This window comes from Gadus chalcogrammus, chromosome 12, assembly GCF_026213295.1.
Source record: "Gadus chalcogrammus isolate NIFS_2021 chromosome 12, NIFS_Gcha_1.0, whole genome shotgun sequence".
NCBI classification, from domain to species: Eukaryota; Metazoa; Chordata; class Actinopteri; order Gadiformes; family Gadidae; genus Gadus; species Gadus chalcogrammus.
This window is the reverse complement of record NC_079423.1, coordinates 19,786,018-19,811,278: the sequence shown is the minus strand read 5'-3', so window position 1 is coordinate 19,811,278 and position 25,261 is coordinate 19,786,018. Positions and strand designations below refer to the sequence as shown.

General features: G+C 45.0%; 1 protein-coding gene across 7 annotated transcripts in view; it reads left to right on the top strand.

Annotated features, from left to right (window-relative positions):
• Nucleotides 1-25,261, top strand: part of rabgap1l (RAB GTPase activating protein 1-like) — a 193,174-nt gene that overhangs the window by 155,707 nt on the left and 12,206 nt on the right. For 2 of the 7 annotated variants that reach the window (XR_008897155.1, XM_056604526.1), the window contains exons 17-25: nucleotides 1,663-1,806; nucleotides 5,011-5,052; nucleotides 10,983-11,111; nucleotides 16,596-16,688; nucleotides 17,567-17,677; nucleotides 18,038-18,142; nucleotides 18,438-18,521; nucleotides 18,717-18,788; nucleotides 19,520-19,720. Coding sequence is in view for 5 of the 7 variants with exons in the window: in XM_056604526.1 (XP_056460501.1) it covers nucleotides 1,663-1,806; nucleotides 5,011-5,052; nucleotides 10,983-11,111; nucleotides 16,596-16,688; nucleotides 17,567-17,677; nucleotides 18,038-18,142; nucleotides 18,438-18,521; nucleotides 18,717-18,788; nucleotides 19,520-19,720 (981 nt within the window). In the remaining 2 variants the exon portion in view is untranslated. Of the gene's footprint in view, nucleotides 1-1,662; nucleotides 1,807-5,010; nucleotides 5,053-6,264; nucleotides 9,129-10,982; nucleotides 11,112-14,236; nucleotides 14,571-16,595; nucleotides 16,689-17,566; nucleotides 17,678-18,037; nucleotides 18,143-18,437; nucleotides 18,522-18,716; nucleotides 18,789-19,519; nucleotides 19,721-23,425; nucleotides 23,530-23,637; nucleotides 23,712-24,379; nucleotides 24,668-25,261 lie in introns of those variants that run through there. The other 5 variants (XR_008897154.1, XM_056604525.1, XM_056604524.1 and 2 more) reach the window with 5 other exon arrangements.

The following is a 25,261-nucleotide window of genomic DNA, read 5'->3' as shown; positions in this document are numbered from 1 at the left end:
CCGACATTTGTTACTTAGGCCTACCCTGCTAAATATATATAATATATATAAATATATATAATGCATAGAACGCCGGTCACTATCGGGAAAATAAGCCCCGACAGGGCGAACAGGCGACCAACGCGCAGCGGAGGTGTCTTGCTTCACCCTGAAGAGGCTTATTTTAGATAATGACCGGCGAAGTTCTATACTACATCATCCCGCTTATTACAAGGCTACTTGCCAAGACGAAAAAATAACTTCGCATGGTGTGTCTTTTTACAATTTATTCGTTAGCAGCATTCGTAGTGTTGATCAGCAGATAAATAGTCCTTCAAAGACGTTGACGTTGCTTAGCAAACGAAGACGCTGGGGTTGACAAGTTACCGGACTATCTATGCAAGTGAACGGAGCGTTCCACGGCATTGAGAAGACCCGTGTAATAAAGGCCTATAATATTTCTGTTTATGGCATAGATTTCTTCTCAGATTAGGCCAATAAAGCAATGATTTAAAAAAAAGAGTGCGAATGGAAATTATTGCGGCCGGCAAAAAATTTGCCGGTCATTTTAATTTATCGCGCAATTAATTGATTTATTGCATATCGCGACAGGCCTACTCGTCACTGCTTTTTGCAGATGATGGTCCTCATTGGATCATCGGCCTGTGACCTTCAGCACTCACTGGATCGGCTGGCAGCCGAGTGTGAAGCGGCTGGGATGAGGATCAGCACCGCTAAATCTGAGGCCATGACTCTTAGGAGGAAACCGGTGGATTGCTTACTCCGGGTAGGAAATTAGTCCTTAGCCCAAGTGAAGGAGTTCAAGTACCTCGGGGTCTTGTTCGCGAGTGAGGGTACGATGGAGCGTGAGATTGGCCGGAGAATCGGAGCAGCGGGGGCGATATTGCGTTCGCTTTACCGCACCGTTGTTACGAAAAGAGAGCTGAGCCGCAGGGCAAAGCTCTCGATCTACCGGTCGATCTTCGTTCCTATCCTCACCTATGGTCATGAGGGTTGGGTGATGACCGGAAGGACGAGATCGCGGGTGCAAGCGGCCGAGATGAGTTTTCTCAGAAGGGTGAATGGCGTCTCCCTTAGGGATAGGGTGAGGAGCTCAGCCATCCGTGAGGAACTCGGATTAGAGCCGCTGCTCCTTTACTTAGAAAGGAGTCAGCTGAGGTGGTTCGGGCATCTGGTAAGGATGCCCACTTGGCGCCTCCCTTGGGAGATGTTTCAGGCACGTCCAGTGGGGAGGAGACCTCGGGGAAGACCCAGGACTAGGTGGAGAGATCATATCTCAACACTGGCCTGGGAACGCCTCGGGATCCCCCCGTCAGAGCTGGTCAATGTGGCCCGGGAAAGGGAAGTCTGGGGCCCCCTGCTTGAGCTGCTCCCCCGCGACCCGACCCCGGATAAGCGGATGAAGATGAGATGATGAGATGAGACTTGTACTTAGATCACTGGTCGTGGGTCATATTTCTAATGTCGTAGGTCTCGGGTCAAAGTTCTGAGATCGTAGTTCTCAGGTCATAGGTCTCCATTCGTAGGTGTTGAACCTCATCTTAGCAATGACAAGGAGGCCAGTTTCAGGGATATGGAAGGAGTGAACATTGAAAGAAAATCTGTTCTCTGTAAGCTAACACCCTTCCTCCTCCTCCTGGCACCTCCTGTCTCCTCCTTTAGGAGCAGCTTCCAGACCTGTGGGCTCACTTCCATGATCTGAGTCTGGAAGCCCACATGTACGCATCCCAGTGGTTCCTCACCCTTTTCACCGCCAAGTTCCCCCTCTGCATGGTGTTCCATATCACAGACCTGCTGCTGTCTGAGGTAACACAACAATACAATAATAACACAACAGCACAACAACTCTGCATTGTGTTCCAGAGAGAGAGAGAGAGAGGCTTGCTCGCCCTCAAGCAGGACAATTAAGTTTCTCAGGTTTTTTCTCAGCAAGTGAACCGCATGATGAGATACTGATTCACTCCCTTCTCTTACCCCCTACCTCCTCCCCTCATATCCTTCTCCCCTAACCTCCTCCTCCTCCTCCTCCTCTCTCTTCTCTTTCCCTGCCTAATCCTACCCCTTCTCTTCTGAGGTCGTACTTTTTTCACTACCTAACTCTTCCCTCCCCTGCCCCTTTGACCTCGATCCCTCACCTGCTCCCATTGACTCCTCCTCTAACCTGCCTTTACTTTATACCTCCTCCCTTCTCCTCCCACCTCTCTTACCTTCTCCTAACCCTAACCTTTTCGGGGGTATTTAACTCACTAGTGTTTTTTTTGGGGACTTATCCTCAAAGGAGCATCTAAAGAACAATTCAACTCCAAACCGTTTATTTTTATGTGGTTATATGCCTTATATTATTGTCATCATAGTTATTACCATTTTAGCACTTTTACTGAAATAACATCCTCATTTTGAGCAAACAGGAGTAAAACACTATGTTTCTGCCAGTCACAATACTATGTGAACATTCGACGAAGTGCCTTGGAAAAGGCACGTTGGGATGTTACCTGCGTACCAAGCTGCTTGGTACGCAGGTAACATCCCGAAGTGCCTTGGAAAAGGCACGTTGGGATGTTACCTGCGTACCAAGCAGCTTGGTACGCAGGTAACATCCCAACGTGCCTTTTCCAAGGCACTTCGTCGTCACGACCAAGGGAGACCAGCGGCTGTGTGTGCGTGGACGTGCAGAGATCTGTCTGGGCTGTGGTTGACTGCGTCACCCATGTATGGAGCTATGTCTGAGCAGCAGTTTATTTAATGTTGAAGTTCAAGTGAGGTTAGCAACACGGATACTTATAGTCTAACGCTATGGTGTGTGGCACATTTCATATACAGCATCTCTCTAAAAGTATCATGAAGTTGGCTTGGGTCATAGCCATTGTGAACCCCCCCCCCCCCCCTCATTCCTAAAACTAACTAAAACATATTTCTTTCAATCTTCTTTGAATCAGTTGGATCACTAACACTTTAAACTCTGCTGATAAACACACAGCCCTTTATTGAATAGAATGACTATAAGAGGCTTGGACACGATCTTTGTGGCGCAGAAAAATTGTGTTTTACGTTGGCAAGCACAGAGTGAATGATTTACAAATGACAATTAGTAACAGATTAAATATAAAATGTGAAAATCTCTCCCTTGTTTATCTTGGTCGCTCTGTTGCTCTCTCTCTCACTCTGTCATTTAGTGCCGCAGGTTAATGTGTGATGTGGATTGGGCTTGGCAACGCAGTCTCTCTCCCTATCTCTCTCTTTCTGTTTTTCTCTATCCTTTTTTCCTTTCTTTCTTTCTCTCACACTCGTGCTTACAACACACTCACTCACTCACTCTCCCATCCACATATACACACAGATTCTTCCTGCCAACCATGCACACACAGATTCGCACAGACACACTCATTCACCCATCATCACATCCACACACACATATCCACGTGATCCAAACCACACACAGTCCTTTACCCAGCAATACGCACACCAACACACACAAATACAGGGATCTCAGCCTACCAGCGCCATCTAGCGGCCTGGAGGTGGAGATGCTCACATCGCCGGCTTTTATTTATAGAACTGTCAGGGTATTTTTAGCCCTGAGTTGCCATGTGGATAGGTTGTCAGGGCAACAGGGGAGATGGGTGTTCCCGGGCAGAGTTGACATGATTTTGTCCCTCCTTCTCAGTGTGTGCCTATATGCCTGCATGTCTTAGCCTTTGTCTCTCTGTATCTCTCGTTCTGTCTGTGTTTGCCACGGTCATACTCTCTGCCTGTCTGTCCCTGTATCTTCCTGTCTGTCTGTGCTGCTGTATGCCTGTCCCTCTGTCTGTCTGCCTGTCCCTCTGTCTGTCTGTCTGTCTGTCTGTCTGTCTGTCTGTCTGTCTGTCTGTCTGTCTGTCTGTCTGTCTGTCTGACTGTCTGTCTGTCCCTCTAGTTGTTTGTCTTTCTACTGACATGTACTCATTGTAAGTCGCTTTGGATAATACCGTCGGCTAAATGTTAATGTTATGTCTGTCCCTCTATCTTTCTATCGGTCTGTACATCTGTCTGCTGGTATGTCCCTCTATTTGTGTGTCTGACCATCTGCCTGCCAGTCATTTCTTCTGTCTGTGATATTGTTTGTACGTGTCTCCTTCTTTTTATCTAACCTATTATCTGGCCAGTAAAATGTATTAAACAAAGCCTACAAATATAAACCACATATAGCCTAATCATCATAATAGTAAGTTCCATAATTTTAACATCTAACCTTAATCATTGTTCCCAGAAACAGGTGCTTTTATAATCGGCACAATGACACTCTTAGTCGGTAAATCAGCTTTAAATTAAATACTAATCTTTTACAGTTGCATTGGTCCACCGCTGTTGAGACCAACTTGTTGCCACGGTATGGCCCTTCAGATGCCCTTGATCTCACTGTACATCTCTCACTTGTATACTTAAACACGTTTAGTTCAGAAAGGCAGTGGTGATCAAAGGTTATTAACAATATGACATAATGCAATATCACACTTTTTTCACATATATTTTTTTCATAAGTTTGGTCCTTGTTTTAGCAAAATTAGGTTTGTCCAAATTAAGTTTGTCCAGAGTATACTACATTTTTAAAGATTCCAACCAAAACAATCCCACCCGCCCTTTCAGGCCAGCTTGAAAGATAATCCCCCAAATACATGACTGGCTCACTCGCTTTAGCAATAGGTTGGCCTAGTCCTGTGGAAGAAACTATTCAGGCGAAATGAGTGCATGGGCAGAGCACAGTTAGATTGGCTCAGGCTAAGATTTCTTCTATTTCTATTAATTGATGTCGGATGGTGAAAATATCACACACAATGCTTCAAAAATAAATTGCCTACCCTAGCTTTAAGTAGGATGTTAAAAGTGAAAGGGTTAATATTAACACATTGAAAGCATTCGTAATAAAAAAAACATGTGTTGTTTCATCAAAACACAATATGTTAAGTGATTCACAGGATGGTCTGCTGTTGTTTTTAATACATATCCTCTCCTCTCTTCTCTTCTCTCATTAAGGGTTTGAACATCATCTTTAATGTAGCCCTGGCTCTTCTAAAGGTTGGTATTAAATACATTTTAAAAAAAACTCTATCTCTCTGTCTCTCGTCCACGGTCTAGGTCTCTATCTCTATCTGAATGGGCCACCCAGGCTCAGACAGAAAGCGTTTGTCTTTGTTGGTTACAACCTGTCTCACACTGGTGGCGGCAATCTGCTAATACAACCGCTGTTTCAGAAGCTAGAACACGCTGTGTGTGTGTGTGCGTGTGCGTGTGTGTGTGTGTATATTTAGTATATGCTACACGTGAACCTCCTAAGATGGCTCAATTTGATTGGTTCGCTATCTCGGGATATTGGGTTTTTTGGTATACTAAAACCATTATTCACCTCAGGCTCCGTGAATAGTGGGGAATAGCCCTATTCCCCGCTATTCACTTCGCCTTTGGCGAATCTTTGTTAAATATGTGTATGTATGTATATCTATATATATATTAGGGGTGCATGATAATTATCGGGCTGATAAATGTCGGGCCGATAACAACAATTATTACGTCATCGGAATATGGTCTGAATGAAGCGGCCGCCGATTATTGACAGGCTGGGTACTTTATTCTTAGTTTCACTAACTTTACAGTACACATTTGCATAGACACAACCAGACTCGTTCATTACTTAACTAAAAGCTACCGCTCGCTCTCCTCGCTCGACCACCCACACACACTGCCATTCCTGCGCACACACATACGCTACTCTTGTAACAATTATTATTGAAAACAGTTAACTGACCATTATATGGTCCTGGCCTTCCACTCCCTGTTTTCTCAGTTAAACACAGAAGTCAACTACATTTGTCCCAGTGTTAGTTAGATGTGAAATTAAGCAAAGAAAATACACTCTCTTTCTCTGGTAACGCAGTCGTTCGCGACGCCTTTCTTCTTCATGGTTTCTTCTATTTGTCTGTACCTCGTGCTCAAATCTTTCGTAGATTGATACAGATGTTGTGGATGCAACGGAATATATGATGGATCGCTGCAGCAATATTTATGATCGCGAGGAGTTCTGCCCATTCAGGCCAAAACGCACCTGAGTGACAGGGGCCGTCCTTATCCCGCCTCTTGCGAACCTCGACCCTACGTCATATCCTGCCCCTTGCAAGCCCGCCCCCCTGAACCCCCCCGTTGATCTACTGATGTCTGAGCGACACCGATCGGGCATCCATTGTGAATAAAACCCCAAAGGTTTTTGGGTTTGTTCATAGTATTAATGTCATGATCTTAGGTCATGATCATACATATGTGTGTGTTATCGGTATCGGTATCGGCCTTTAGGAGCTGTATGTTATCGGGTATTGTGTATCCCTAATATAAATGTGTATGTCAGGTTGCAGCTCAAGCCGACTTTTGACGGGGATCTCGAGGCATCCCCAGGCCAGTGTTGAGCTATAATCTCTCTACCTAGTCCTGGGCCTTCCACGAGGTCTCCTCCAAATTGGTCGTGCGTGGAACACCTCCCTAGGGAGGTGCCCAGTGGGCATCCATACCAGATGCCCGAACCACCTCAACTGACTCCTTTCTAAGCAGATGAGCAGCGGCTCTAATCCGAGTTCCTGACGGATGGCTGTGCTTCTCATTCTATACCTAAGGGAGACACCAGCCACCCTCCTGAGAAAACCCATCTCGGCCGCTTGTACCCGAGATCTCTTCCTCTCGGTCACCACCCATCCCTCATGACCATAGGTGAGGTTAGGAACGAGGATCGACGGTAGATCAAGAGCTTTGCCTTGCGGCTCAGCTCTCTTTTCGTCAGAACGGTGCCGTTAAATGAACACAATACCGCCACCATTGCTCTGATTCTCCTGCCAATCTCAAGCTCCATCGTACCCTCACTCACGAACAAGATCCCAAGGTTCTTGAACTCCTTCACTTGGGCTAAGGAGTAATTTCCTACCCGAATCCACCGGTTTCCTGATGAGAGTTATGGCCTCAAAAATACACTGGTCTGTTATTTCTGCAAACATAATAAAAGGCCGTTGCTAAGGACACTATTGCCAACCGTAAAACACACTTTTTCTTTAGTGGAAGCAATAAATTCATTTTTTTGAATAGAATACAATTGAAATTATATTTCATGTAAAAATATTGATTTCTTTAGTAGGTAGCTGTGTTATAAGCTGGTTAATGCGAGCGGGTCATTATCGTGAAATATCCCTAATACATGTTGATTTTGCTGTACATTATCTCTAAATATTAGACAGGGGAGGAGGGAGCAAAGGGCAAAGCGAAAGCAGATAGAGGGAGACTGAGGAGAGGCAAGAGGGAGACAGTGGAGGAGAGGGTGAGAGAGAAAGGGGCTTCCACAGCCTCTCTCCTATTGGCCAGGCATGACGGCATTCTCCCCGGAGACCACCCGCCCCCCCTCCTCAGCCCTGCCTCATCTGCTCTCTCTCATTCTCCTCCCCTCTCTCTCTATGCCTTAGCCTCACCTCCTCTCATTTTCCGTCTCTACCAGACACCATCCCGCTATGCGTTAGCAGCAGCATTAGCTTACGTTAGTATTAGCCTTTAGACTTTAGCTGTTAGCCAAGGTGCAATAGAAGCCCAGTGATGGGAGGCCTTTTTTCCCTCCCAGGACTGGTCGTATTGCTAGCTAAATAGTTAGCTAGCCTGTGGACTGTTCTCTACCTCTGCGATTCTATCCTTTCTCCTCTTGCCACCTCTAAGCCTCCTGTGCCGCCTCCCATCTGCCTCAGCCGAGGAGTGAAAGGCCCCAAGGCTGCTGCTTAGCCCCACCGCTAGCTGCTAGCATCACATGCCTCAGCTGGACAGAGAGAAAGAGAGACTGCTGTTGTGGATCCTCTGCCTTCGCCCCAGCTGCTGCATTCTGGACAACCACTCGACTGACTGATTCACACGCAGATCTGTTTAGCTTCCACTGGAGCTATCAGGATTCTCAGGGACGGGTTTGCGAAGTTCCCAAATGTAGGAGGGAGAAGAGGGCTGAAGGGAGAGGTGGAGGGCCTGCTCATAAACATACACTGGATGCTGAGTGTTTCACGCCTGTCGAGATTTTGTGTTTCCTTGTCAAAATCCTTTTCATCTACCCTTGATGCTTTTAAGCGATAATTTAGTCATAAACAAAACTAGCTCTCTGTGTGACCCTCTTTATCTCTCCCACTCTCCGTCTCACTTCTGTTTTTTTATCTTTCTATCCTTCCATCTCTACCCTTTAACTCGGTATGTCCCTCCACTCTCTGAATCTCTTTCCTCCATCCATCAGTAGTGTCCATTAGAGGAGAGGATTCAGCTGTTCCTAGATCAGCAGGCAAGACGGCACCAATAGACCTGGTTGGTTGTATTTAAAAAACAAGACATTCTCCTTTCCACTCCTGTGAGCTAACCTAATTATCAAAGCATGGCTATAACGGGGTCATGCTAACTGGGGCATAACAGTGTCCTTCACCTGCCCACTGGTGTAGCAGCTCTGTTGCTAAGCACAGGTTGGCCGGTTAGGGAATAAGAGGGACTATCAGGTAGGAGCGAGGGGATGAGCAGTTACAGGTTCTTGTGACGTGGGCTTCCTGCCCAGTATGTCCTACTGGGAGTTATAAATCATGACAGGACCAAATCCGACCCGTGATGCTAAGGATGTGGTGTTACCATGCCAACAGATCTCTGGACTATGACAACCGACCTCCCCCCTCCCCCACAGTTCTGCAGAGGCCAGACTGAATCATAAGGATTCCTGAGCTCAGGACCACACAGGTTCTACAAGCATCCACTTTCGTTAACTCTGCCCTGCATGTGACTCCTGCTGAACTCCAAACCCTCACCCAATTGTCCACCTGGCTCACGACCACAACTCCCTGAAGCCTCTGGGGCGCTCGGACGACATGCTGGAACCGACTGCTGCCACTCTGGCCCCAGCATGGGACCCGCTGTCCTCCTCCTCAACCACCCCCTGTCCAACACCTCTCCCCTGCACTACACCACCTGCGGTGCAGCTGGCCCTGGAGGATGGTGGGAGCAAAGCGGAGGATGATGGGGCCCAGGCTGGGCAGGCCGGAGCAGAGTCTGTGTGCCGGGTGATGGGCCTCCTGGGCATGGGTCACCGTCTCTTCGTTCCCAAGCTGCTGGCGGTGAGGGCGGTTGTGGTTGTTAGTTTCTACCATGTCAACTCCATGTTTGCTGTTCTGTTCTGACCCACCACTCCAAAAATATCAACCCGAGAAACAGCGCCGTCTCTTGGGAAGGCTAGGGTCTGTTTCTGCTTGTTATTGGTTTGTCTGGTTTTAAGATATCGATCGAATAACCTGTATTGAGAGTTTAGGTGTTGTTTTAGGAGTCATCACCTTTATTGGAAATAATAGCCTCAGGAAGCTTGCCCAATACTTGTTTTCGAAATGTGTGAAAGAAAAGGATGTTTTGTCTAGATTTGGTGTCACAGGATGGTGTGTCACGATGAGAAGAAGGATAGAGCAAACATCAATCAGGAATCATTTTAAACACACATAGTCTCGGCACCACACTCCTGTAGGTGTTTATTGTAATCCATTGCTCTGGCAAAATTCTCATTATAATCCTACTGCCTCTGTCTTTGGGATGACTGTTCTTGTGCTTGTTCTTTATAAACCATTGTAGGATGTGGGAAGTGTTTAAGGTCCTAATCTACTTTCCAAATGTGATATTTGTTATGTCTGGTGTCTGGAGTTGGATTTATTTTCACCTTCTTGATGCCGTAGAGTAGACAGTAGTTATTTTAGTGTTGGTGAAACCTTGTTGTGATCCGGTTTGGCAGACACTCTGTTATCTGGTTTAATCTGGTTGAACAGTCACCCTGTTATCTGGTTTACCAGGCAGTATATGTTGATCTGGTTTAGTCTGATTCAACAGACACTGTTTTAGTAGTCACTGTGATCTGGTATAATCTGGTTCAAGAGTCTCTCTGTGATATTCTTTGCAAGCTATTCAGTTATCTGCTTCAACAATCTCTCTGATCTGGTTTAACGGTTGATCTGTGATCTGGGTTAATTGTCGCTCTAGGATGTGGTTCAACAGACTCTCTGTGATCAGGTCTAATGGCAGTGGTGTATAATACTTGAGTGGTGTATAATACTTTGTACAGTTACGAAGTAACTTATCTTTTGGGCAACTTTGTACTTTAACTGAGTTTTTTTAATACGCATATTTTTTAGTTTCTGGGCTACATTTACAAAGAAACGATGTCCTGAGTACTCCAATACATTTTAATTTTCATTTCAACGATCGTAACCTGTTCGATTTTGCGTGCTACCCTTATCACCAACTGTAGGGTATTTGGTTGAATTGGGTACCACATTTTTTATCCATCCGAGAGAACGACACATTTCGCGATCAATGATGTTTCCCTTTTTTTTTAATTGGTAAGATATAGTGGAGCAACTGGAATTCAGTTCTAAACAGGGAGTTTAATTCATCAAACATGTTGAATCTGGAGACTATTGAGTTAAGCATAAATGCAATATCAGATAAATACTTTTGATACTTTATTTTACCGGTAAAGTCAGACACTTTAAGACTTTTACTCAAGTGGCATTGTAATAGATGACTTTTAACATAAAACCACAATTTTTCCAGTGAGTTATCTCTACTTTTACTCAATTATGGTTTTCAGGTACTCGATACATTAGAGATGTCCCGATCTCATTTTCTAGCTCCCGATCCGATTCTGATATTTTCATATTGCTCCCGATCCGATCCCGATATTTCCCGATACTGGTTTACCGATGCCGATTTCCGATATCACTTTTTGTGTTGGCAAACAACATTGACTGTATAACAGTGGTGTATAGTATACACCACTGTTTAACAGTCACTCTGTGATTGAGCAGTGGTTGATCATCCGGTTCAACAGGTAACACTATGATCTGTTACAGATAGAATCCACACAGGGATCTGGTTCAACAAAAGAGGATACAGACTGAAGGTGAAACTGTATTACTTTGTTCTCTCAGACGTCCAAGGAGGACCTGCTTCAAGCGGACTTTGAAGGAGCGCTAAAGTTCTTCAGAGTGCAGCTTCCCAAGCGCTACAGAGCAGCAGAGAACGCTCGCAGACTCATGGAGCAGGCCTGCAACATCAAGGTAGAGCACACACACTCCCTCGAACGCAAGCACGCACCCACCCACACACAGGGTCCTATCTTGCACCCAGTGCAAGTGACTTTCTAAACCGACGCATGTATTGCTGCTAGTTTGCACCCGGCGCAAAGCTGAATTTCCCCCGCAGCAAACTCGCGCCACTAAACTTCTGCCCTGAGAGGCGTGTTGCCGAAAAGCAGAGGGGTGTACCGAAGCAAATGATACATGGTGCTATCTTACAGATCGATAAAGCAGTTGCGCAACTGACCAACAAATACCTGGTCTAAGTGCACTAGCGGATAGAGCAGTTGGTGTTGCTATTTTGATGTACAATGGCAAGTCTGAACTTCAACATAAGCTTACACACCAGTAGGCTTTACACAGTTCAAACATGCAAACGCCTTATTGAAATATTATGATGATGATGTGGATTGTGGGAAAAAATATAATTTCATAGGGGCTGCATGAATTTACACTGTGGTAGGCTATGCCATGCGTTTAAATAATAATAATAACAACAATAAACTCGAGCAAAGTAGGCTATAACCCAGCCTTCCAAAACAAAATCTCGTTTTAGGGTAAATGATAACGTCGGTTAAATTATTTGGGAAAAAACAGCTGATACAGCGATAATAAGTTGTATTTAAATCAATGCATCTGCAAACACCGTACAGCAAACACATATTTTCTTGACACAGACATCGTGCACAAGCCCATAACTTTTGGGATTGATAAGTATTTGATCGTGAGAAAACATAGTTTTATGGCGAGTGAGTGTTAAAAAGAATGAATGAATGCGGGTGCGCGTGTGCGTATGTGTAAAAGAATGAATGAATGCGCATGTGTGCATCCATCTCTTTAAACACACGCAAACTAAACAGTCCATGGCAATGTATATTAACGGGGGGACACAGGCATATGAGTAACACAAGAAAATACCGATAATGTTTACAATACTGGTAAGAAACACTATTCCATGTGTGAATTAGGTCATATTATTTGGCTATAAACGGAGCCATTTGAAGTTTGAAATTCATGTGGTAATGCATCTGTCTCATCGGAGACTGCAAACGCGCCTTCAAAATATCATCTCGTCAGGTTCAAATGTGCTCATTGCTCTTAAAGGGGATGGGAGATGGCACTCTCATTGGTTTATTGCAAGTTACGGCCAAACCACACCTACGCGTAATTAGGCTACTTCAGAGCAACCCTTTTTAGAGTAATTTATCCGCCGTTATCATCGCCATAGAACCGCCCCCAAAGCTACATGCGTTTGGCGCTTCTCACTTGCGTTTCAGACCGTTAAAATAGGGCCCACACTCTCTTAACACTGCTTGACATAATCAACTGTAGTATTACTGTATATGCGTTTGTGTGTGGCCATTAGATAAACCGTGAGGAACAGAGACATGGAAATGATTGAGATTGAGATAGAACCTTGTGTGTGTGGGCTTCGATGAAATATAAAGTATATATTGTATATATTGGCTTGTTTCATTGGTTGTATTATAGATTATAAATATCTGTCCCTTAATCAATGCAGTGTCTCCCACACCACCCCGCACTACCTATCCATTTATCCACCCATCTACAAATGATATTGTGATGCCTCATTGGTGGAAATCTGTTCATTCTCACATGTCCTACAGTGACCTCATATCCTGTAGGATAGAATATGAGGTCAATTAGGACAGGAGAAGACAGTATTTGATATCACTGATCGGGGCTGTGACTATGGTCAGAGAGACAGTTTTGCCAAGGATGAGTTTCTGCATGCAGCTGATCAATAACGCTGTAATCATTAACCAGTTTGTTATTGATTTTGGCTGGAAAAAGTCCCAATGCAGAGAGCTGTAGTCAAACGTCATCATTGTTGACATGGGATCGCTTTCAGTAACTTACAAGCTACTTACCTTTTTGTGATCATAGTTAATTTTAAAAATAAAAGTTAACTATGATTTATGATTTAAAATTTCTGGGTAACGGTTAATGATGCTGTATACGCTTCGTCCTCGTCATTATTTCATTATCTTTCTCACTCAAGGAAGAGAACTTAATTAATGTTTCCTCAAAGTTTAAAATAAGCTAGGCCGTGTACCTCTAACCTTGTTCACCTCCTACATAGTCGACATATTTTGCGGCATGGTCATCAAGCCGAGTTGACCCGGGCCTAAGTAGCTTACAGGAGCGGGAACTCCTGCCACCTCCGCTCCACAGACCCCAGGGATTATGGGAAGGAATTTGGAGAGAGAGAGAGAGAGAGAGAGAGAGAGAGAGAGAGGGAGAGAGAGGGAGAGTGAGAGAGAGTGAGAGAGAGTGAGAGAGAGTGAGAGAGAGTGAGAGAGAGAGAGAGAGAGAGAGAGGTTATATTATTCATCCCGACAAAAGCCTCAACTTCTCTCCCATGATGGTCAGCTGTTGGGGATTTCACCGTCTCTCCAGTAAGTCCAGTTAGAACTCATCAACTGCGTTGTTTCTGTTGTAGAGACAACGAAGCAACACCTCTACCCAAGTCCCGCCCCTGGTACAGCGATGCCGTCTTATCGCATTACATGCAAATGAAACCCCCAATATGTGAAAGGTTCGAGAGGGGAAATTGGGGTGCGAAATCAAGCCGGTATATTACCTCGGTCAGTGTTAACGTGCTGACCATGCCGGGTAAAAGGCTGGCATATTTGGCAGTTTAAAAACGACTAGTGTGACACCCTCAGGTGTAGACCTGAATCAGCCAGGCGGCGCAAGCAGCAGCCTAGACAGCCCAACAATTCAGGACCTTCCGCTCGATATGAAGAGTCACTCTGATCCAACTAACAGGATACTTCCTGTTTCAAAGCACACAGCAGTTGAGTGTAACTGAAGCTTATCTGAGTGAGAGCAGTGCTCGGATAACATATACGCCCAGGAAACACGTCACGCTCGAAGAGAGAGAGAGAGAGAGAGAGAGAGAGAGAGAGAGAGAGAGAGAGAGAGAGAGAGAGAGAGAGAGAGAGAGAGAGAGAGAGAGAGAGAGAGAGAGAGAGAGAGAGAGAGAGAGAGAGAGAGAGAGAGAGAGAGAGAGAGAGATGTTGTTGTTCTCTCTTTCTCGTCCCTACGTCCCCCAGGGAGGGAAGGAGGAGAGGGGCGTGACTTGAGGCTGTATTGAGTCGAGCTCCGTCTCCGCTCGCATACAAAACCGGTCGGTCGCTCTCGCGTCTCCTCTATTCTCTCGTCTCCTCTTTTTCGACCAATACCATCCCTATCTCAAGTCTTCCTCTCATATCTTGTCTCATTTCCTCTCTGCTCCGGTGGGCTCTTCAGTTGTAGTAAAGGCAGTGTGTGGAGGTGACGAGGGGGGGTTCGGGGGTCAGGATGATGGAGGAGGTGTCCATCAGTGTGGCCTACGATGCCCATGTGCTCAACCAGCTGGTAGAGGAGGATGTGCTGGTGAACATGCTGGCACATACCAAACGGCACTGGCCTGGGGTAGGTCTGCCTGCTGCCTAACCTCTCTCTAACACACTCTCCATCCAGCTCTTTGTCTCTCTTTCGCTCTGGCTCTCTCTTACTATTTTCTCTCTCTCTCTACCTCTCTCTCTCTCTCTCTTTCTCTCGCTCTACCTCTCTACCTCTCTCCCTAACTCTCTCTCTCTCTCTCGCTCTACCTCTCTCTCTCGCTCTACCTCTCTCTCTCGCTCTACCTCTCGCTCTCTCTCTACCTCTCGCTCTCTCACTACCTCTCGCTCTCTCTCTGTACCTCTCTCTCCCTATCTACCACTCTATCTATAATTCTTCATATATATTATTATCTGTCTCTCCTTCTGTGCCTCTTTCTTTATGTCGGTGTCTCTCTGTCATATTTCCCGGCATGTAACAGATCGGGTAGATTTGTGTGTGTGCAAGTGCGTGAGCATGGAAGTTAGTTTCAATTATAGTTGTATTTTGAAGTCCATGGCATTGTGTATGTGTGTGTGTATGTGTTTGGTGTGCAAGAGAGTGTTGTTGAAAGCCAAAAAATAGGATATCTGCTTCTTCTTTTTTTATCAAATCATCTTTGCAAGCAAACATGAGAACACTTTTCAGAGACGTTCCTGGTGGTTCTTATACATTATGCATTAACTGCTGACCTAAATATTCGTAACTTGTTGCTTTGAGATTTAAATCATTACAGTAGCAAACTGCTCAGTCACACAGGTGTATCCAAGGGGTAACATAGATGCCTGTAGCTGTGATGAATGCTAGCATTCATCACCAAACCTTGCGATTTGAAGTGCCAGTATATTACGACGTGATTCTGTATTCAGCTGTAGGGTCTTGGATAGATATTAGTACCGTGGAACCTGCTCTGTAAGTAGGTTCTCAAACAGACATATTGGCTTTAGTTTGTAAGAGTTCGCTGGTGGGGCAGTGGCTTGGAATTCCATGTCCTCGTCCCTCAACCCGTTATTGCCCTACCGTTGCTACTTTTGCAACAACCAATGCTGCCTGCCACCAGGTTCCTATTGCAACTGAGCTAAAGAAAGGGAGACCGAAATCTGCACATTTTGGCAGATTTTTGCAAGTTTTACTAAATACTGATGCCATCATCAAAGCAAATATCCCTCTCCCCCTCTGTCTCTCTCTTTACATCCCAGTCTCCCTCTTGGTCTCACTCTCTTTACCTCAATCTACCCCCTCTCTCTGTCGCTGTCCCTCGCTCTCTAGTCATCTGTCTCTCACCCGTTTCCGTAGTGTATCAGTTATTCTATCCCCCGCCCTCCTTTGGCCCCTTTCAGGGGCTTCGCAGCTTGTTTGTTGTAGACAAGGAAATGGACCGCGTTGGTCCCAGTCCAGCGCTATCCATGCTCTTGTGCTGTAGTGACTCGGCACATTCACTTACATCATTCTTATTGTTATTTAATGTCACGATTTCTGGTACTACAACACTTTGGTGCAACACTTTGAGAGATAAGTCTGTGGCACTTTCTAAATTACTTACTATAAGAGAGCTAACTACGCACTGCTCCTGTGGCCCTGTACATACCTGCAAGACACAGAGACACACAGACATACAGACACACAGAGAGAGCAGAGTCCAGGGGAAAGGGGTCATGTGACCGGAGCCCCTCCCCCCAGGGACGGACCTGTAACAATCAGCGGGTGCCATGGCAACACTTAACCTCTGAGGGATAGCAGTTATACCTGCCTAAAGAATGTGTATAATGAAGTTGTAGATAAGACCCAGATAAAAGTGCGATGATAAATATATATTTTTTTATGTTTGCCAAAACTCAGAATGATTTTTTTGCTCTATAAACAGCAGTCTTTATTTCTGTCTCCTCACAACCTGTCTGTCTGTCTGTCTGTCTGTCTGTCTGTCTGTCTGTCTGTCTGTCTGTCTGTCTGTCTGTCTGTCTGTCTGTCTGTCTGTCTGTCTGTCTGTCTGTCTGTCTGTCTGTCTGTCTGTCTGTCTGTCTGTCTGTCTGTCTGTCTGTCTGTCTGTCTGTCTGTCTGTCTGTCTGTCGTTTGCAGGTTCCCACGAAGAAGCTGAAGAAGTATGAGAAGGAGTACCAGACCCAGAAAGTGAGCCAGCTACAGCAGGAGGACCCCATAGACCGCTACCAGGTACAGAACACAAACACACCTACTGCTCTAAGCGGTCCCATGGTATGCAGAGTAACTTTTCCAAGAACTAGTGAGCACATGCTAAATGGAGTGGCAGCAGGAACTGAAGATTCAGGGAAATGCTATTATTAGATACCGTCTATTTGTGATTCTGTCAATTTTGTGAGGGGGGAGGCAGCTATTTTTAGTGTTTTAAAATCACTCCTGGTCGCTTTTTTCTATTGGAAATGGTCTCTGATTTATATTCAATATTTGTGCATCCTGTACGCGTCACATGTATAGTTCTGAAAGGAATGGTGTGGTTATGTATATTGTTGTTAAACAACTTATTGGCTTATGTAGCTTCTGTTTGATATTTTATATATAGCCTAGACAGAGAGACAGAATACGGTGTTCAGATATTTTTAGCATAACAATAATGCTAGCATTTTGCTAGCACTCTGACAACTTCACTGGTATAGCATAATAAATACTACATAATAAATACTTGTGGGTAATCATAGGGATGGTATAGAATGTATTATGTGATGTTACAGAATACTTTATTGGAACACATAACCCATTAGGTTATTTTCTTCCGCTACTTTGCTTATTTTAAACTTTGAGGAAACAAGTTGAATCTGTTAGTGTTTCTTCATGTTGAAAGTGGGTGTGTGAGTGTGTTGGTTTGAGTGTATACCTAATGTGTGTGTGTGTGTGTGTGTGTGTGTGTGTGTGTGTGTGTGTGTGTGTGTGTGTGTGTGTGTGTGTGTGTGTGTGTGTGTGTGTGTGTGTCTGCAACTTATGTGTGTGTCAGCGCTTGTGTGTGTTTGCATCAATATAATGTGTACCTGTGGCGTGTGTGTTTGTGTACACCTAATGTATATGTGTTGGTGCAGAGGGAGAACCGGCGACTACAGGAGGCCAGCATGCGTCTGGAGCAGGAGAACGATGACCTCGCCCACGAGCTAGTCACCAGCAAGATCTCCCTGAGGAACCACCTGGACCAGGTCCCTCACTCACTCACTCACTCACTCACTCACTCACTCACTCACGTTGCATGTGGTTCCTCAAGCACTGCCTGAGGTAGCACCTGCACCAGATCACACACACACACGAGACAGCCGGGCACGCACTGAAACCAACAAACACATACACACACACACACACTAAACTTTGAGAACATGGGAACCATCAGGATTAATAAGGCTCCCATTATAATGTCATAATGTGACAGCATGTTGGGTGAGATGTCTAAGCACTTGCTGATCAGCCGCATTTGTGTGTGTGTGTGTGTGTGTGTGTGTGTGTGTGTGTGTGTGTGTGTGTGTGTGTGTGCGTGTGCGTGTGTGTGTGTGTGTGGGTTGCAGGTGGAGGACAAGGCTGATGTTCTGAACAAAGAGCTGCTGAACACCAAGGAGCGCCTTGTGGAGACAGAGGAGGAGAAGAGGAGACAAGACGAGGAGACGGCGCAGGTTCGTCCTCCATTCTAACATTTCTACCTCTCCTATGGTTTGCACTATCTGGTCTTCCTTATATCCCCAAAGAAGAGTCATTTTTCCATCCTGGTGGATGTCTTCTACACACCCCAACAAATCTTCTATCTGCCCTAACAGGTTAGATTGGTCCTAATGAGTCCTCTATCTGTCCTCAGGAGTCCACTATTTGTCCTAATGAGTGCACCATCTGTCCTAACAAGTCTGCCCCATCGTATGAGCCACACAGTGATAGACTCTATTGTTTCTTTGATTAAATTTTTCTCTCTCCCAGCTGAAGGAGGTGTTCAGGAGAGAGCTTGAGAAAGCAGAGTCGGAGATCAAGAAAACGACAGCTATCATTGCGGAATACAAACAGGTAGGATGCCCCCAAAAGCAAAAGGTCACATACTGCATTCAGTTTCTTGCCGTACATGCAGACTTTCTTTTAAACATTTTTGACAGATTTTGACTTTGATGAACTGAACCTGAACCTTTTTGAATAAAAGAGGTGTCAGGTGCTGGGTTGGTGTTGGCATGGTGACTAAATGTTGTCTCTGTGTGAATGGGACAGATCTGCTCCCAGCTGAGCAGTCGCCTGGAGAAGCAGCAGGTCGCCACTAAAGAGGAAATGGACATCGTACGGGTGAGACGCCACTTTCACCAAGTAGCTAGCTTTAAAGACAGCTAGTTACTAGCTGGACGATATTCAGCTAAAAGCTAGCCGTAAAGATATTCAGCTAGTATCTGAAAATCTGGAACCTATTTTCCAACCATATTGGGACAAAGGGACTACTTTTAGGGGGACATACATTGACGTGTTGCTTTTCCCCTAAGGGTTACATTGCAGCTGCAAACGGGCTGTAAGGGCTTAAACGCTGTTGTGCAAAACTGGACCAATACAAAATTGTTTGTCCACATTAGTCACATAGACCCAAAATAATGTGAGTGTATGGTCTAGGTTGAAAAATCCTGTAAGTTATCCTCTAAAGATATTAAGGTATTAGCTAGCCTTAAAGACAGCTTATAGATAGCCTTAAAGACAGCTTAAAGATAGCCTTAAATACAGGCTGGCTGGTTTAGTAGTAAGCTACTAGCTAACCTCATAACAGCCAACTAGTAGCTAGCCTGAAGACATCAATGCTAAAAATATCTTTAGCAATACAAAATACCAATCCAATCAGGCTAAAAATTCAGAGTATCCACTCTGAATTACAATGGCACTTTGTACTGTGTGTGTGTGTGTGTGTGTGTGTGTGTGTGTGTGTGTGTGTGTGTGTGTGTGTGTGTGTGTGTGTGTTCTTGTGTGTGTGTGTGTGTGTGTGTGTGTGTGTGTGTGTGTGTGTGTGTGTGTGTGTGTGTGTGTGTGTTGTGCAGAGTAAGGTGATGTCCTGTGAGAGATGCAGGGATGTGTTTTGTGCTGAGGGACCCCTCCACACGCTGGCCCCGAGCCAGGAGGGCCTCAGGGCCAGCCGGGGAGATGATGAGAAGGACTCCCTGATGGATCAGCTGAGGGAGCTGGAGCTTGAGCTGGCCCAAACCAAGCTGCAGCTGGTGGAGGCCAAGTGCAGGATACAGGTAGGCTACCAGAGGGTTTACCGTCTCCTGTGTGGTCCTAATCTTAACCCTACTGCTCAGTCCTCAGCTCTTTGCTCATCTCTATATTCTCTCTCTCTTAATCTTAATCTTCTTATTTTATCCATTTGCACTGCTACAACTATGTTACGAATACTGCTACAAGAAAACGAATACCCTTACACATTCTATATTAACATACCTGCAAACTCATTTGGGTTGAAAAAGGTGACAAACTAAACTGTGGTAGGGGGGTCTGGGGGCATCCCCCCCAGCCAAAAAGGGAAAAGATAAAATTTTCTTACGGTAAAAATGGCAAATTTACTAACCCATAAATTGGTCAGTAAAGAACATTTTAAATGTAAAAAGGTCTATCCACTATAACTTAATTTATAGTGGATGGAACTTATTAATTTCATTTTTTCATCCTTTTGGCCTGGACAAGCCTTTCAAGGGCCCGTTTTCTCTGCTTGGCAATGTGCCTCTTTCGGGCCACACTATATCGTTCTCCACCACCTCTGCCCTATTATTACTGCTCGAGTTGATGAAACATTTCAACTTTGACGCGAATTTCGCGTGATCCAATCAGCGTTCAACAGCGTGGCCACTGAGTTGACATGTGTAACGTAAACAGCCAATCAGCGTTCAACCGTCAAACTCAGTGCAGTCCGGGGTGAACTGCAGCAATGGAGGAGAAAGTGATTGTTGCCGTTTGCGACTCCCGGAGCTCTATATATAATAGTATATAATATAATTGTATATATAATATCACGGCCAAATAATATCTGTGCGCCTCCGGATGGCCGTAGCCCGGGGAGCTCATAGGGATTGGGCTTCTCGGGGTTTGTTTACCGGCGTTGCTATGGTTTCCGGTCTTGTGCGTTCCAACGGTTTATTAGGCAGGCCTATCTAATAAATCTCTGTCTAATCAATACTTCATTCACTGCCTCTTCCGTGGTCATTACAGTATTATGAATAGACTGCGTCAGGTCCTCCGCCGCAGAACGTGCACAGCGACAGATTAGGATTTGTGGCGCGACAAAACTTCGCCGACAACGCGAACGGGCGACAAATGTCTTGTTTAGTGTGAACGCACAATAAGGGACGTCCTAGCGGAGACACTGGAGCGCCCATAAATAGCAACCAAGTAACAAGGCGAAAACGCCTTTCCCCCTCCATTTTCCTTTGATGCATTTCAGGAATATCTCCGTAAAGACGGAGTCATTGCGGAAGAGCAACGAGCTGTAAAAACGCTGTAGTACCTACATATTCAAGGCGCTAGTTTTCCACAAAAGAAAGTGGAGCGCATCAAGCCTGAGCGCATCAAGCCTGCGTGCATCAAGCCTGCGCGCATCAAGCCTGCGTGCATCAAGCCTGCGCGCATCCAGTCTGCGCGCTGTATAAAAACATTCAAGTCGTGGAGGACATTGGACCTATTAAAGAACATGGTTTATTATCAGGCTCATAACATGGTTATTAAAGACATGGTTTCACAAAGAAATCTGCTCCGGGTGGACGGGACCTGAAAGACATGTTAGATGCACTTTGGGTGAGCATAGATGCGAGGCGGATTCACAAGTGTCACGTTTACTTTAGGTGGATGTTGGAGGTTTACTTTCTGGTGGAAATTGATGGATATTGCACAGATGGATATTGCACAGATACATCTTACTATGTAACTACTTCTTCGAGTTTAACTCCCGCATCTCATCAGCAATCGGCTAGTCGGCGAACATCAGGGTGGAAATTCTGTTTACAGACCCGCCGTGGTTTAATTAGCAGCTTGGAAACATAGATCTGGGATATCGTCTGAGTAATAGTTTATACACTTTATGGTCGGAGTGCTAGCTTGTGGAGATTGACATGACAGGGGCAATCGGAGGGTTAGTCAGTTTTAAGGCTGCCAGCCATCTATTAAGGGCTGGTTTCCTATTCAAAGGTAGCCTGTGGAAATGTATGATTACCCCAGCTGCCTTGGCCCTATATAATTCATTACTGCAGCCAGGGGCAATGCAATAAGATGATCCTCCTGTAGACCTGGTTGTTTGCTTTTCCGTAGCCATTTCAGCGAGCCTCAGAGTAGGGCTGCAGGATATATCGACTATGTAAGATATATCGATATAATTTCCAAGGGGATACAAGATTTGACAATATCGTTTGCATCGATATATGCGTTAAAATGGTCAGTTTCCACCTCAGTTTCCACCTGTGTTTGCCTTGGAGACTGTGAGCGCGACCCCTCCCCCTCCCACTCTGTCCTTCCGAACGTGCCGTGTGCAAAGACGCCTCATTCCCGCCCCCACACAACACAACATGCATGGAGAATATCATTAAAGAAAACGTGACGGCGGCGTGAGACTAAATTGTTTCAAAGAGGAGAACCAACGGCTCCATAATATGGAAATGGTTCGGGTTTAAAAAACAGATGAGCAGCAGCTGCAGGTCATCTGTAGAGAGAGAGTGTAGCAAAACCGCTAAAAGTGGAAGCACGACAAATGTGTTCCACCATTTACAGCAGCGGCACATAGTGCAGTATGAGGAATGCGTAAAACTCTGCTGCTGCATCGCCGGCCGCGATAGCTTCTTCTGCCCCGAAACCAGGGCCGGCGTTCGGCATAGGCGACCTAGGCAATCGCATAGGGCGGAAAATGTGTTGGGGGCACCCTCTGGTGGCGCCCTTAATTAATTAATTAAAATATACGAAACAAGCGAAATTAAACCAAACATGTTCCCAAATGGAACGGAAAAGGGAGGGAGAAGCTGTGTAACCTACAGCTTTTTTTTTTGCACAGTTGATTATTAAAATATCGGGATATCATATTATGCCCAAATCGTGCAGCCCTACCTCAAAGCCTGACTCATTATGTTAATTAGAACAGGGGGCAGGTGAGTCTGCTTAACCAGAGACATAATTTAGACAGAATAAACACAGAGACCAGAGTCAGAATTGGCAACATCTAGTGGTCCATGACAAAAGTTTGACATTGTGACAATTCGCCTTTCGCTAAGCCACACCCTAGAATGCAGACTGGCCAATCACAGCGGAGCCAAAAGCCGTCTCCGACTAAGCTCAGACACTTTCATGACAGTGCTCCATTGACTGTGTCTCAGATTTTCGTACTTTCGTCTTTTAACATTGTCGTTTCTAGACTATAAGAAAGATGGTTAAACGTTGTGCATGGGGCACTTGTAAGACTGATAGTCGTTACCCAGAGAGGTTGGAGGGGGGTGTGCGTTTTCTCCCCTTCCCCAAACCAAAATCAAAGCCTGACAAGTGTCGCCTGTGGATAAAACTTTGTGGACATCCTCACTCTCAGCTGAACCCCTCAAGGATCGACCGGCACACTTTTGTGTGTTCAAAGGTAAGACTTTTGTCTTCAACGTACCCTACAATTAAGTTAAACGATTCGGTATTCTGTGATTTTAATCTATACATTTGGCTCGCTAACCCAAATTATGAGGAATCATAGGCGCTAGCTTGTAGCAAGCAACCTTAGCGATAGCTTAGCAATCGAGTAGTGCTAAATGCTAAAGTCTGGATTCTATTTTTGACAACATAGTAACAGAGCTAGAGCTAGATTGTTGACTTGTCATGGTCCATCCAAACACCTAACGTTAATATGTTACAGACCAACTGTTATGGCTGTTTTCTAGGTGAATATCTTCACTGTGTTGCCAGTTCAACAATATTTTCTCTTGCTATTTCAGCACTTTGTCAATGGGGAGCCAAGTCTCGACTACCCAAATCCAGTTCCTGCTGTTCCATCTGGTAGAGAAATTCCAGTGAAATGTCGAAGACCTCAGACTAAAAGGTTAAATTTATGTAATAGAATAACAACTTTATTATAGAAAAACATCACAGCCACAACAAAACATCGGAGTAGCATCAAATACTTTAATTTGTATCATGTATATTACAGAGAGATCACCACAACATCAGGCTCATTAGTGGAGGACACCGCAACGGAGGAGAGGCCCATGTTCATTGAAACAGGTATGAGTTCATGTGACTATAAGGATCCATTGCACATTATTGGTAAAAAATGCTCAAAAAAGTACCAGTCTAGCCTTGCTTCAATTTTCCCCCACATCTCTGCCTCAAAATGAATTTGCTCCAGGTGATAGTCACCATCACATTAAACAAAAAGGTCACACCATGGCATACCAGTTATCCCCAACTCTCCCATGATCTGAAAATAATACTCATGTGTACGCTTAAGCCTGTAGGTGTTATCACTAAGCTTTTCAATGTACTGGTAATTGGTGTATGTGATTTGCATCAGGCACTTAATTTCATAGGTTTTGCCCTCATCGCTCTGAACTCTTCTGTCAGGGGATGTACCTAAATGGGGGGCGTCAGGGTTAACAACCAATCCAGAAATTTGTTGCCAGAGTACTGGGCTGCACCAGCTGGTTCAAGCTCTATGCCTCTCCTCATTGCTTCAGTACAGATGTTCTTCTTTTTCCTCTGCATAATGGTGGCAAGCTTTTCGAAGTCTGCTCTCCTCGAGAATATTCTCTTGAATGAAGTTGAAGTAAGGCGAGTAGAGCGGACATGATGCCATATGTTGTTGCTACTTTGCTGTCTGGTCTCTTTCTCAAGCGCCTCTGCCTCAGACTTGGAGACCATCATAGTGTTAAACATTTCCATCTGCACTTTAGAAAGGACAGTATAGAAAGTGCCTGGCAGTGGTGGGAAAGGGAATGCTGGGAAGTCATCACCAGTAGAGTTTGATTGGGAGGATTTTTGCCAACTGTCCGTAAGTGGGAGCTGCACATGCAAAGAAGAAAACAAATATTTACAATTGATTACTTGCATTATGTTTTCATCCTGTTGTAATCTTTTTATAATTATGTTTCTGCACAGTGGACAAGGTTCACACAGAGGACCAAGATCGCACAGAGGAAGATGAAGTGAAAAGACTTAAGAGGCAACTCGCTGAAAAGGAAAAAGAAAATGCCTTACTGAGGGAAAAGATACAAAGTTGTCAAGCACCTTGTCCACTCACCCACGCCAAACCCACACCCACTCAGGGACCGTACCCACTCACACCGGAGACTTTATGCAACTGTGATGTGTCTGAGTACTTCAAGTATTGCACAGGCTTTAGTTATGATGAGTTTAATAAGCTGTTTGCATTTTTCCGGTTACCCAGTACTGCAAAGGATCCAAAAACATTTATCCCTGTGACATATCACAAAGTAGATCAGCAGGTCAACCTCATGCCTTTACGACAATTCATTTCAATTTTATTTGTATAGCCCTTAATCACCATTACAGTCTCAAAGGGCTTAACAGGCCAAATATTCATGACACCCCCCTTTAACCATGACAACAGTTCCTACTCACACTGATGAAGCTGAGGCAAAACTTTGATCTGACAGAGCTTGCCTTCAAATGTCAAATTCCAGTGCAAAGCGTTAGCACTTTATCCAATTCGCGGATTGATTTCATGTATGGTAAGCTAGGCAACTTGTCTATTTGGCCGCACAGGGACAGCATAACAGAAAACATGCCTACGAACTACCAACTACCAATACGCT